This window comes from Phocoena phocoena, chromosome 16 (assembly GCF_963924675.1).
Source record: "Phocoena phocoena chromosome 16, mPhoPho1.1, whole genome shotgun sequence".
NCBI lineage: Eukaryota > Metazoa > Chordata > Mammalia > Artiodactyla > Phocoenidae > Phocoena > Phocoena phocoena.
In genome coordinates, this window is record NC_089234.1 from 39,100,608 (window position 1) to 39,115,315 (window position 14,708).

General features: G+C 41.9%; 1 protein-coding gene across 2 annotated transcripts in view; it reads left to right on the plus strand.

The window, feature by feature from the left end:
• Window positions 1-14,708, plus strand: part of PRKG1 (protein kinase cGMP-dependent 1) — a 1,186,243-nt gene that overhangs the window by 71,822 nt on the left and 1,099,713 nt on the right. The window contains exon 1 of one of the 2 annotated variants that reach the window (XM_065894585.1): window positions 1,463-1,934. The exons of the other annotated variant lie outside the window; for it this stretch is intronic. Coding sequence (XP_065750657.1) covers window positions 1,624-1,934 — 311 coding nt within the window. The 5' untranslated portion in view covers window positions 1,463-1,623. Of the gene's footprint in view, window positions 1-1,462; window positions 1,935-14,708 lie in introns of those variants that run through there. 2 annotated transcript variants of the gene reach the window in all.

The following is a 14,708-nucleotide window of genomic DNA, read 5'->3' on the forward strand; positions in this document are numbered from 1 at the left end:
AATTTAGATTCCAGTGAATAGTTCTGGATTGCAATTCAGAATTTTAATTTATTTTCTACCTACTTTGTTTTATTTAGTGTTAAGGAATGGCCAAATAAAGCATCGAGGATTAGAACACTGAGTTCTCAAGAACAGTAATTAGAGGACTGCAGTTAAGATGCTAAAATTTTAAATGATTTGGTGAAGATTTAGGTAAATATGAGGAATTTAAGTAAGTATTATGGAGGATTCTAAACACGATGGGAGAATTACCCTTGGACAGAAAGGATGCTACCTAAATTGTCATCATTTTAGGAAATATTGAGCAGGCAGGGATGGGGTCGGAGGTGGGAGTAGGTGGAGGGGGCGGCACTTTACCACAGCCCATCTAGGATCCTCCTTTTCTTTAAGATTTTCCCTCTTCTTCGAAGTTTGTGTCTTGCCATTCAAGTGGAAGGATACAGCCCTAACGGCTTGGTTGTCAAGGAAGTAATTTCAAAGATATGGTTCCATTTCAGGATGAACTTTTTGGAACTCTGCAACGATTTTGACCCGCCCTGCGCTCCCCGCCCAGAATTCAGTACAAGGAAGGAGCAAGACCCTTCCATAAACTATTCCACAGACACTGGTTTAAGTGGGAGGGGCAGTGGGGAAGCTGAGCAGCCCTCTGGGGCCCAATCCCGTTTCGACCCTTGCCCCAAAAAGAGTTCATTAATCCGTGTTTGAAAGGAGCGGAAAGGGGAGTCATTCGCAGGAGCTGGCAATGCTGACGGGGGAGAAGAAAATCAGAACTCCCTCCCGCATCCCCAAAGGCGCCTGGATGTGAGTGGAAGTCCCTCCCCTGCACGGATACTCTCTCCTTTCCTGAAAAGCAAGTTTGTTTTCAAGCGTTAGCCACCTGTGTGAGGCGCTCCCCGTGAGAAGGGCTGCGTGGAAGACGCGAGAGCTCAGCCGCAGGCTGGGGAGCCTTTCTTGGTGAGGCTGGCGGTCCAGACACCTGCAGAACTCAGCGCGCTGAGGATGCAGAGCCCGCTCTGCCCTCCCTCGTCACCAGGATTGTAGCCCCACGTCCTCCAGCCTGGTATGCTCTGGAGCCGGCTAACGCTTCCCGAGTTTGCGCGGGGTCCCCCCGGTCCTCTCCCGCCCGCCTCCCCGCCCCCAAAGTAGTCCTCCCGCCTCGCTCCGCCCGCGCAGCCCTCGGCGCGCTCAGAGGTTTATCGGGCTCCCCACACGCTCCGCCGGCTTCCTCCGGCGCCCGGCGTGAGTGACCCGGGCACGCCCGCCGCGGCCTCGGAGCCCCCATCCGAGTCCCTTCTCCCGCTCCCCTGCCATCGCGCTCCCGGCTCTTCTCCCTGGCGCCGCGGCGCCCACCGCGGTTCAGGTTGAATCCCGGTTCGACCCGCCTTTTGGCTCATCCCCGCGCTCAGCCTCACAGCCCGGAGAAGTGGAATCTGCCCTGAAACTCTCGGTGGCTGGAGCCGGGAGACTGGGCATGCTCAGAAGCCAGGGCTGGCTTTGGTCTCAAGTAGGAAGCTTTCGCACTCGGGAGGCAGCAGCGACTTTGGGGAAAGTTGATCGGAGAGGGGAGGACGCCCCAAGACGCGGAGAAGCGGCAGGAAGGAGCCCCCGGCAGCCCCGAGGAGCATGGGCACCCTGCGGGATTTACAGTACGCGCTCCAGGAGAAGATCGAGGAGCTGAGGCAGCGGGATGCTCTCATCGACGAGCTGGAGCTGGAGTTGGATCAGAAGGACGAACTGATCCAGAAGCTGCAGAACGAGCTGGACAAGTACCGCTCGGTGATCCGGCCGGCTACCCAGCAGGCGCAGAAGCAGAGCGCGAGCACCTTGCAAGGCGAGCCGCGCACCAAGCGGCAGGCGATCTCCGCTGAGCCCACCGCCTTCGACATCCAGGATCTCAGCCATGTGACTCTGCCCTTCTACCCCAAGAGTCCACAGTAAGCAGGGGTTACGCTCCGGGTCCGTGTGGCACCCTGTCGGTGGGGAGCTGCGGGTCTCTGTATTGTCTGTCGGCCCCCGCCCCTCCCGCTTGCCGTGTCTGTCCTCATCCTCAGAAATGTTTCATTTTAACGGGCACTTCTGGCGGGGCTGTGCACGTTTCTCAGAGTCAGACTCACTGCACCTACGTTGCCTTCGTGTCTTTGTCAGATGTCAAGCTATTCTTTCTTTTTTTTTTTTTAATAAACATATACATTCATATAGGCCCCCTACTGTACGTAGAGTTTGAATGCGCCCCCGGTGTGCTTTCTGCTGTGTATGTGTGAGTGTGAGAAGAGGAATAGAAAGCCCCGTCTCCCAAATGCCCTGGCAAACCTGCCCAACCGGAAAATCCTAACTGCAGGCTCATCAGACTTGAAATGAAATGCGTCTGCTATCACCCTTACTTTCTTTTTGGCGCTTTTGTGGCGCTCCCGGATTTCTCTACATGCCGGCGTTTCTCGCTGGTACCCTTCGAAGCTGATGTTCTGGCATCATCAAAGTGTCAAAAATAAGCAAATACACATAGGAAAGGGAAGATTTTTTGATTTCCAGAATTCGACGACATTTACAATCCACAAGTGGAAGCCTAGTCTGTTGATTTTTTTAAAAAATATTTTTTTATATAACATCTGAGGGAGAATATTGCTTATTTTCCTTAAGGAATTTATATAATGTTGCTAATGGGGTGCCTCTGTCTCCCAAGAGGGTTGCATGTTTCTAGGGTCAGATACAGAGAAGTACACATATCTTTATTGACAACGTGGGCACATTGTTTGCCTTACTCCTGGCTTCTGAAGCAACTACTCTGGTATTGTTCTAGCATTTTAGACAACTGTGTAGTTCTGATGTCAGTGGGCTTCACAACTTGGGTGGGAAAATTGAATGAAGCTTGTTATACACCACTCAACTCAGAGTTCTTATGGAGAGTAAAGTGGCAGGAGCATGAAGTTAATATGGAATGAGCACCCAGATGAATGGTAATTTAAGTTAATAATGACATAATCGATAAAACGAAGGGTTTTGATACTCTATTCCTAACAGCATCACGTTGGCTGGATGACACGTGTTACATAATGATATGAGGTCCCTGGGAACCCTTCACTTTATAAACACAAAGATTTAATATAAGGAGAAAGAGTATTTGATTGTCTCCATCTGTATTTATTGGATGTGTGTGGGGGGGTGGCTTGTGAGTAGGTACTAATGATACTTTTGAAAACTTAGACGTGTAACTATCCTTGTTGGTTGCAGTAGAGCATTTGCTGTTCCTCATGCAGGTTTGGTTTAAGGAGAAGTTTGTATTCTGTGAGTGTGGGGAAGAGACAATAAGGATAAACGTTTCTGAGATTCTAACCTCACAGAGTTGCCCTAATAGTTCAGTTCAGTAGATTTAGATCTGCTTTCGAAACCTGAATGATCTGAATCCACTTCAGCTTTCCCCGGTAAGTTAATTTGCAGTCCTGACATGCTTGCCTGTTTTAGCTAATGAGGTACATGACCATCTCTCCAGGGCCAAGTTTTGCATAATGAAAAAATAAGTCAAAGACAGCTCTCTGCATCTTTCAGCATTCCATAGGATCCCATTTTAGTATCTGCAGGAATTTGGAGTAACTCAGAGCAAACTCTGCTCTTATAAAAAGACGATTTTAATAGGTTTTATTTGAAGCGTGATCAAGCCAGCTGATAACTCCGGTGAAACATTCTATCAGACAAGATCTAAAGGAATCTAGGCAGTAGGGACTGAGCTGTATAATGTAAGTTTTAGAAATCTCTTAGTGCTTGACATGTAGAGCAACTAGATTTTCAAAAAAATCCATGGTGGAAGATGAAATTAGTGTGGCAAATAATTCACAACATTCTGTCATAATAAACATTTTACCTGTTGAACCATACTGTGCGTTCTGATATTTATTTAATAACTTGTGCTTTAAGGAAGTCAACTATTAAGGTATCACCGTGATGGTTTTGGTGATTCTGAAGGATTATACTGAAGAAAACGATAGAATGAATGTCTTCCAAGCTTAAATAATTTTGGAAAAACATCTGTTCTTTTTTCACACTTACATAAAGAAAACTAGAATAAAATTCGCTTAAGTGTAGAGTACCTTTGGTAAGAGAAAGAGAAGTATATTGTATGCAAAACGATTATTCTTATGTCATTTGAATGATTGTACAAGATGATTCTACAAAGAATTAGGAATTTTTGCCAAAGTGAAGGAGACTTGTTTGAATTTCTGTTTATTTCACTATAAATTGATTATACCAACTTACTGGCAACAAGTGTTTATATCTTTATATTTTATTTTTAGTACAAGTTAAATTTGGTCATCATTCTTAAACTTACAGATTATTGGGAGTTGGAGTTAACATGAAACCATCTAAATAGTCCAAAATTGATTTCAAATTCATGGTCATGTAGTTTTCTATTCTCTTTCTGTTGGTTATAGGTGACTACCCAGGGAATGTCCTATTCAATTATCTATGTGTGCAAATATGTTTGTTTACTCTTTGCTTACCGAGGTTATCTTCTGAGGATTAGAATCTTTAAAAACTTATTTTTTTAGTTATTTTTTGACCATTTGAAAAACAGTGTAAAATATAAATTAACATAACATATTTTATTTGGAATTTTCCCTGTAAGCTGGAATTGGAGGGAAGGCTGTGTCAGATTCTAGCACAGAGCTGGGGCACTCCTGCTGCACCTGTGAGGCAGGGGGGTTGTTTTGGTTTGTCTCTTTCACATGTGTCTAGAAATAACCCTTAAGCCCTTTTTCTGTTGTCGTTTGAAGAGCAAAGAACTGATTAGCAAATTGGAATCTATATTCTACTGCTACCAAATATCTATTTGAGAAGGTAAAACTATTAGACTATGTTTTGAATTAAGCAAATAAACCCTTAAAAATGAAAACTATATAAAAATATTCATTTTATGAGATCAGCCTATTGATTATATAGAGAGAGTGGTTCTTATGGATTCTTAAAGTAATTTTATCTCATGCTATTTTATTCCTGAAAATTGACTCTGTAATAGATTAGAACATTCTGTCACTGGTATGTTGATCTAAACCCTTTACCTATTGTAAATATTCTCAAGTCCTTCCCATTTTGCTGTCATAGGGCTCTGTGTTTTTTTTCAGTTGGTCTGTAAAGACTTGAGTTCCTATCAAAAGTTGTTAGTGTCTCTGTGTTTCTGTTAAGCTGTTGCTTTTCACCCTAGAGAAAACTGAATATCAAAGAATGATGACATATTTTGATTTGCAGTGTTAGGCCTTTTGATTGTGAAGTACTTTGGAGAGCTGAGGATAGAAAGAAATATATGTTCTTATTTTTAGGGAGGCATTAATTTTAAGAAGATCTTATCTGATTTTTTTTTAAACCTTGACATTGGTACATTTCAGGAGAAATAGAATCTTCCTAAAGGCTGTCTATTAAATTCTGTAGGAAGTTGGGAGAATTCTAGGATTTTAGTGTAATCATAGGTGGCATGATATTAAAACATAGATTTCTTCATAGGTAGCAGTTAAATTTCAAATATGCCCTACAGCTCAGTTCAGTACTTTTATGGGATGCACCATGTGTGAGTTAGTGTCATGCATTAGAGATGAGGATTGCATAAGTCCTATGAAGGAGTTAGCCAGGGCTTAACAATACTGCACAAGTAAATATTCTAGAAAGTAGAGTAAGGTAAGTCACAGAGGAGATACCTACGACAGGTGGCAAAATATAATTGAGCCCATTTAATTTTATGGTATCAGAAACTCTTGTGGAAGTAGAGGTATTTAAAGTAAGTATTTGATCGATGGCCATGATTTAGGTGAGTGGTGATGGGATAAGAGGGGTGGGGTTAAGGTGAGGAGGGCCGTCAGCAAAGGGAAAAGACAGCAAAAGAAAGCAGAGGGTACATCTGGGGAGCGACAGCAGCTAGTGGCAGTAACAGAATACCATGGTGGAAACTGAGGAAAAGCAAGTTTAGGCCAGAGAGAATCAGGATGAGTAGGTGAGAGGGCACTTGCGCTTGTCGTTAGAATAATTGAGGGGTGTGTGTGTGTGTGTGTGTGTGTGTGTGTGTGTGCGCGTGCGTGCGTGCGCGTGCATGCACGCAGGTGTGTGGGCACAAGCGTGCACTTTACACCAAGGACTAATTGCTACCTGTTAATAAAGCTCTGCATCTCAGATGTCACTGCAGTCCACCATCTCCCACCAGCACAGTCCTGATAATAACTGTAACTCTCCTGACTAGGTAAGAATATTGAATTTAACCAAGCAGCAGATGATTAAAACTCTCAAAGAAACTGAGTTCCACTCTTAAAGAAAGTAAGCTCCTCTTTCCACTCACTTCTAAATCTTCCCACTGGAAACAATCTGATTTTGTGCCACAGACTAGCATGGCAGATTCCTCACATACCCAGGCGAACCGCACTTACGTGAGAATTGAACCTGAAGTCGATTTTTGAAATTCATCTTTCTTGTTCTTGTGGAGGAGTTCAATTCCAACTTAACAGTATTCTAATAGACTATCCAATTTAAGTTTGATTGTTAATTTGACATCATGGTCTATGGCAGTAAAACTGAAGTTGTGGCAGCCTTTATAAAAATAAGACCAGGCTGCTAAAACCCTATGAGGGTGTTCTGAAGCATAGTTGTTTGCCCCTAAAATGCGGCTTATAATGAAAATACTGATAAGCCCCTCAGTAGAGGAGCTCCAGAGACTGCCTGAGAATATAAATGACCAACTTCCTTGCTCTACTGAGCCACATTTCCAAGCTCCTGCTACTTGTTATTTCACTGAAGAGTTGGGTTTGGATTCCTAATGGGAAAGGGTAGAAGAAGGCAGACGATGTTTCTCTTGTTGCTGTTTGTAGGTTATAAGGCATATGGACACATTTTTTCTTTCCCGTCTGCCTAGCAGTGGAGGGTCTCCATAGTATCCTAGCAACCAGATTCGAACACCAGGCTGCTGGCTCTTTCTCCCATCTCTACCATAGGTGCTGCCGCCCATCCCAGAGGACTGGGTCCGATGCTAGCACTCAAACGCTCCGACTTGAATGTTCCACGTTCTGAGGACGCAAGACAATATGATAAATAAGCACGTGCTGAAAGCAGCATTTACCAGTATGCGCGACAGCTTATTATGCAATCACATCTGTGGCATTTTGAATCCTAATCTGAACTGTTGGGCTGGCGCTGTTTACCACCCCATGCCTGACAGCCCTTCTCTACTTCCTCACGCCCAGCCTTCTGACACCGATTCCCCTTTCCTCTCACCATCTGACTGCATTCCTCGGCATCTCCTTCAAGTGTATTTTCTGGGAAGTTAACTATGTACAGCCTGTTTGAACTCTCTGAGTATATTTTGTTCGTAAGAGCAGAGGGATGTTCTCCCTCCAAAACTGTCGTGTAAATATAAACAAGGGCTCAAAATCTGTAGCTACACAAAACATGTTGTACAAAAGGTGGGACTACTAATATACTCTCAGAAGTGTCTTGTTTCTGAATGGATTTTATATTCAGACTTATTAATAGGAAAAAAGCAGGAGAGAGTGGGAAGAAGAGATGTGTGTCAGGGCGGCAGGAAAGGGCAAAGTGAGATGACTATTGTGAAAGCTATGCCATGTTTGCAAAGAAGTTGGAAAGGAGCGATGGGCTTTGTGGGCAAGTGAACAGGCAATGAGACTGGAATGGAATTTACAAGTAAGATAGCACTTTGTGACGCCCAAATTGGAGTCTACCAGAGGCTGGCCTCCTCTGGGAGTGGGAGCCATACTGAGATTTTGGCAGAAAATCATTAAGATGTTTCCCTTTAGACCAGTGCTTGTTTTGAATGCCTTGTATTGTCCCTTTGAGACATTCCTTAGTCTGATACCAGGGAGGGCTTGGTGGTCTTCATGTGCAGTGCAGAAAAAGGAATGAGGAGAGCAAGTCAGTGCATCACTCTTCCTGAAAAAATAGGTCAGAATGGCTAACATTTATTGAGCACCTACTCTGTGGCAGGCCACTGCCCCGTGTGCTTTACATAGATTGTCTTTTTTATCAAACAACCTTGTGAGGAAGACTCCAGATTATCCTGTTTCATGCAAGGAGCAGGACAGTAAAACTCGGAGAAACTAAGTAACTTGCTTAAAGTCACACACTTTACGCAAGGCTGAATCTGAATTTGAACTTGCGAGCCATTCTCTTTAGCCATTAGGTTCTTCTGCTTCCCAAAGGGGTGTGAGGATGAGGCAATTGCATGAAACCCTAATAAATACCATACAGGCTGTTCTCAGGCGAGTATTTGTTCACCAGTGGTTAAATAGGAAGCAGAAGAACTTTGGGAAAAGTGGAAAACATAAGATAGGACCATGGTTCCCAAACTTTGCTACACATTAGAATCATCTGGGGAGCTTAAAAAAAACCACACCAATTAAAATCAGAATGTCTGGGGGTGGAAGCCAGCCATCAGTATTTTTAAAAGATTCCTCAGATAATTGCAATGAACAGCACAATTTAGGAAACACTCTGATAGTTAGACAACAGGGTGTGTGTGTGTGTGTGTGTGTGTGTGTGTGTGTGTGAGAGCGAGAGAGAGAGAGAGAGAGAGAGAGAGATTAAACAAAGAAACAGGATAAACTTTCCACTTAAAAAATTGAATGTTTCTATTGGCTAAAACCTTTAAGTACTAGGGACTTTAAAAAAGCAGATTTTGGGGGCAAATTATAGGTGTATACTATTTAGTTAGTGCCTTATTGTTTATTCCCCCAGGTAAGTAATCGTTACCTAGTCCATCAGTTCTCAACCCTAGGCTGCATATTAGAATCACCTAGGGAATTTCGGAAACATCTTTCCACCTCCAGAGATTCTGATTTAATTGCTGTCTGGTGGCCTGCAGGTGGAGGTATATTATTTGAGCTCCCAAGGTGATTCTTATATGCAGCCAGGACTGAGAACCTTTTCTGCGGCCCGTTCCACATCAGCTGTTACAGGTTCCTTGAATTCCCATGCTTTGGGAAAGTACTTTCCTTGGTTCCCTTTTACCAGTCCCAATCCCCTGCTTGCAGTGGAGCCAGGCAGCTCCAGCTCCCCAGTTTCCATAGCAGCTGCACATGTCAGTTTCACTGTGCTCTCTGGGGTGACCCACGAGGACCTGGGGCACAGAAAGTGGCAGCAGCTCTCTTCAGTGGGTAAGTACACTTCCTCTTTCCTGCCAGCCATGAGCCATGGCCACGGCTCACGTTAAATGGTTTAACTTTGAACCAAATGGTTTTAACTTTGAAATAGTCCTCATGAAAAGGAATGGCAAATAAATACAATAAAAAGCCCACTGTGAATGTAGCATGTGATGTATCTGTGATGTGTCAGATATGACACATCAGGATCAGCCATCAACCCAAGTTTGTTTTTCCATTCTCACTGAGGGGAGCTGCTGTGTTAGCCAATAAGACTGTTTCCTGGTGTTCCAGATGCTTTTATGAAATGTTCAGTGTATAAAGGTGAAACAGTGACGAGCCTCCCTTGGAAGAGCAGTACGGGGCTTGTAGCGCTTCTCCTTCTGGTATGTGATGTCTCTGTAGCCAGCTACAGTTTTTTTTTTTTTTTCTCCTACAGATATTTTATCCTTTTAAGGCAAACAGCCTGAGCTCAGGCTGAAGAGTACTTCCCGAGGAGGCTTCAGAGAAAGCAGAGCTACCACAGAAAGCTCTCAGCCCCCTTTCCAGACGGTTTGGTCTGAGTGAACAGATATGGTCACTGCAGGCAGACGAGAGGTCTGATGTGACTCCTGCAGTACAAGAATCTCAGTGGGTCCCTCAGGAAAGCTCCAGAGGGAGCTGGGAATTTCTATGCCCTGTGGTCATAACCTCACTGCTGCCCCTATTGCCAGCTTTTTTGTCTCTTTCTTGCCCTCTTTCCTCTTATATTGTTAAAAACTCCTCAAGATGTTCCTAATTGTCTCTGATAGGAGCCTATTTACATTTGTAATTTAATCATTATCTTCTCAGGTGAGGCCCAGCCAATATAGCACTTTATATAAGTGATGAAAATAACTAGTATAATTGCAAATACTTTTTGGTAAAAATAATCTCTTTAGAATGGGAGTCAGCGAGAAGCTTTCTTGTTTCTTTCCACCTCCTTCTAAAATATGAAAATGTATTCAGCCGACAGGTAGCATGTAAAAGCAGAGTAGACGTCGTAAGACTGCCCAGAGGACCTGGGACATTAATTATGCAGGGAAGTTAATCATAGGGAAAGTAAACACTTTCATTATGAATCCAAGTTCATGTCACACATTTGATTATGGGACTTAAATGGGAAGCACAAGAGGAATTAGCAACAATAAAGAAACACGAACAAAAGCATGTGTTCACTTATATGGCTTAGCAGTTAGAAGCAGAATGATGGGTAAGAGTTGGTGGTAGGACACTAGGAAAATATCTGTGTCTTAGAGTTCTTATAATCCAGGCTATGAAAGGATGGGGGAAAGGTATAGAAAAAGAATCAGTGACAATTTAGTGTCAATATATACTACTTACACTTGCATCAGAATTTTTTTTAAATGTTAATTACCTTTACCTGTCTAAAGATCACAAGTGCTAATTAAACTTCACCAGAATTCCTTTATGACAGATGCAACTTCATTGCCTTCTGTATAGAGGTGGTGTAACTTAGGGCCTGCAAAAGCATAAGTAAATAGCTTAAATTATTAATATGTGTCAAAAGCAGATCTCCTAATGCTCAGTTATATTTTCTCACTTCCAGACCATACCTGCTCTTTACGGGTAGTGTTGTATTTCTTTGAACATGAGATAATTATAGTATCGGCCAGTCAGTTTAATTTGGTTAATTGCATTCCATGTCAGTGATGACAAATACACTTTAGTTAAGCAAAATACTCTTGTTATTTTCTGAATCAATTGTATTATGGTGCCATCAAGCTTTCACCAGATCTGGGCCAAGGAATAATGAGATAACGTGAGGGAAAAACATCTCCTTTCTGGATATACTGTGTATCATCTTAATGGTCCAACTCTATCAATAAATTATGGTGTTGACAGTGCTTCTAAGTCTGGACTGGGAGGAAAGAAAAAAGGGTTGTCATGATAAGCAAGAAAAATGGGAATTTTATTGTTTTTTTTTTGGTTTGTTTTTTTGTGGTATACGGGCCTCTCACTGTTGTGGTCTCTCCCGTTGCGGAGCACAGGCTCCGGACGCGCAGGCTCAGCGGCCATGGCTCACGGATCCCAGCAGTTCTGCGGCACGTGGGATCTTCCCGGACCGGGGCACGAACCCCTGTCCCCTGCATCGGCAGGCGGACTCTCAACCACAGCGCCACCAGGGAAGCCCCCGGGAATTTAAAATTTTGTCCCTCTGGAGTTATTGTTACTGATGGACTGCAAGGTGGACTGGCCATTCTCTCTGGCATCTACAGGTGGCTGGCGAGCAAGCTTTACAAGCCAGCACAGCTCCACACTTATATCTTCATAAGATGCATTTTGTCTAAATCATTGGTGACTGAGTAACACATTTTACATTATGACGAGGCCTCATATTCGACTTGTGCTGGTTTGACAGGGTGTTACAATACCCTTTACAGAGGAATATTAAACATCTGAAAGTGACAGGTACTATTTTGCTAAGCCTGTAGTGGCAACTCGTTATGCCAGTGGGAAGAGAGAAAAAAGAAAAGGTGTAGTGGAATAAACCCTAGTGTCCACTGCCTGCACTGTGGAGCATGGAACTCTACGTGAATCATGGTCTTTGCTCTTGGTAACTGCTACCCTCTTATCTAGGAACTGTCCCAGGATAACAAAGCTTAGAAAAGGAAGCCCACAGACACTCAGAGAAGGAAGAGTTGCTTTTTGGTTGGAAGATCGATTTAGTGAATCCGTCTTCATTTTGAGTAAATGGATTTTACTTCATAGAACTTCTTCAGTTCTGAATTTTTAGAGGAAAGTCTTTTTTTTCCCCATAGCATTTGGTACAGTGCAATATAAAAGAACTGCTCAAAGTTTCTAGTCATTCACTTAACTTTATAAAAATGTAATATTCAACTCCATTATCCATTTGTATGAACAATGTTTCTTGTTGTAGATCTGGAAAGCTTTAGAATATTGTGAAAGAAACCCTGATGTGACTTTTTTTTTCTTAACAGTGGTAGCCTTCATCAGGGAAGAGTCATTTTTCTTCAAAATCTAACTTCAGACATTTTGTTGTTCTTCATAAAAGAAAAATAATGACATGAAAAATTGTAATCTGCCTGACTCTGCCTTCCAGATGTTTTAGCATTACTTAGTATGGAAACCTACACGCTCTTATTGAAAAAAAGAAAAAGAAAAAAGAACTAAATGATTTCTCATTCATGTAGCACTAAATGACATAAAACTAAATGGTTTTAACTTTGAAATAGTCCTCATGAAAAGGAATGGCAAATAAATACAATAAAACGCCCACTGTGAATGTAGCATCTTTTGTTAACTTCTTGCCACCTCTTTGCATACTTCATGAATTCATCTAGCCTTTGCCTTTTTGATGCTTTGCTTAAGGCATTAAGATGTTCATTTCCCCCTCTTTTTGAGTTTTGGTGGGAAATACCTAGCCTATAAAAAAAAAAGAGGCTTTTTGGTTTTGGTTTTTGATAGACAACCACTCGGAGAGTATAGTCTACGGCATTTGAAATAATAATAATTACAGAAAAAAATTCCAGAAGTGGAGAAGTTAGAAGCATTATATATGTGTGAGTGTTTGTTTACGTGTATATGGATAATTATAAGCTATTATTTCAGAGAATTCTGATATTTAAAGAGAATCCTATTATTTCCATCAAAAGTGATATTCCATCTATAATATACCCATGATTATTTTAAGCAATCCAGAGTTACTCTTCTATACCCTCAGAAATGAAGAGGTCAAAAGAACAGACATTAAAATACTTTGGTGAAGATCCCACCACAGAATGTGCAGAGAGGTAAAAAAAAGTGAAATACATCACCAGAACCTTTATCCTAAAGTAAGAAACAGAACAATGCTCATCACAGAGAAGGCTACCTTTCTCAGGTGACCCTTCCTCTTCTGTGACTTGTCTTATCTTTTGGTACCACCGCTGAAGTCCTGTGCCATGTAAATCATTTATCATCAGAGAGCAGTGCTTTGTCTTCTGGGTTACTGTCAGTGTGATAGATGGAAAAGAACTCAAGTATACGTTTATTTGTCTTGGCAAGAGTGGCATTCTCTGCTAGGTGAACTTAGAGGTTATTAAATAACATCCAGGTGAACCCTTGCTGGTGAGTTTTTAAATCGTCTATGGCAGATTTTCCCCCTTCCTTCTTGACGCCCATTACTATATTTCAGAGGTTCTTTTTGTAGTTCAGTCTGTTGCTTCATCATGATTAAGGGGGAAACTTTTCTTGCTCCAACTAGCCTCACTTTTTTTTTCTTTACCTTTTTTGCTTTTTTTCTAGACAGAGAACAATTTCTCTCATCTTTACTGAAATCCTTTATAAAGTGAAGGCAATAATTGTTACTTTTTAGCCCTGTCTTTACTGGTCCTAATTATTACTAACACTGTTTGTCTTACTGTATACTATATAAGCTTTCTCATTTAATTCGCACAGTAATCTGATAAAGTAGATACTGTTCATCCCATTTCTTTAGATGGAGAAAGTGTGGCACAGAGAAGGTAAACAACTTGCTCAAAATAAAACAGTGGGCTGGAGCAGGCAAAAGCAGATGTGAGTTACCCCAGAGCCCATGCGTGTTCTCTGTGTGCCATGCTGTTTAGCTGATTGTCCCAACAGCTCATTAGTTTTGTATAAGTCCTATTTCCATTCTCTTTTACGATTGTGTTCCTTTAGTGTAGCTCTTCAGTAATTTTTCATGTACCCACATTTTTTCATGTGCCATATACTGACACACCTATGGTGGTCGTGAGTACATTCTCTTTTAGAGACTAGCAAACCTTAGTATCATGGAAGTTCTTCTTACAAGAATACTGTATTCCTGCTGTATTCAAATTGTTATCTAATACAGTTGCTCATGCCTAAGTATTTTTTTGTTGTATCATACACAGAAAGCTTTCTCTGTCTTGTACTTTCATATTTTGTTTTTGTTTGGTTTTTTTGGGTTAAAAAATGTTAGTGGCCTGTCCCACTAAATTTAAATTCCCATTTTAAAGAAACATTCCGTCAATTTACCAATGCTTTATTTCCTTATTTATTTTCCCCTAAGTATTAGCATCTGAATTTAACTGAGTATTATTAGAAAGTTTATCAAATACCCTCTGATTCTTTTTTTCTGGTAACATAGTCTATGGATTGGTTTTCAGTTGTTTATGTATTTGTTCAGTCTTTACCAATAAATTTAATATTTATTAAGTAACTACTCTAGTGTAGGGCTCTACTAGATGCATCTCTTTTTCACCCCCAAATTATTTAATGCCAGAAAATCTGTGCTATTAGACTATCTGCTAAAAAGTACATTGCCTTTTCAGGGGTTCTTCCAACAAGGATTGAGCCCAGCATACCTGGGCTGGAGATAGGTTCCCAGTGCTCAGAGTCTGACTTTGTAGTGCTGTGTACTTTTCCTTTTTCATGTTCATCCGAGTTTGAATTTCTATAGGTTGGTCATTGTTTGGTTAACATCTCCTTCTCCTAGAAGATGGTAAATTCCCTGAAAACAAAGCCAGTGTCTCTTTTGCTCCATGTTGTATCCTTGGAGCCCAGACAGGCGTGGCACACAGTAGGTGCTTAGTAACTCTTTGC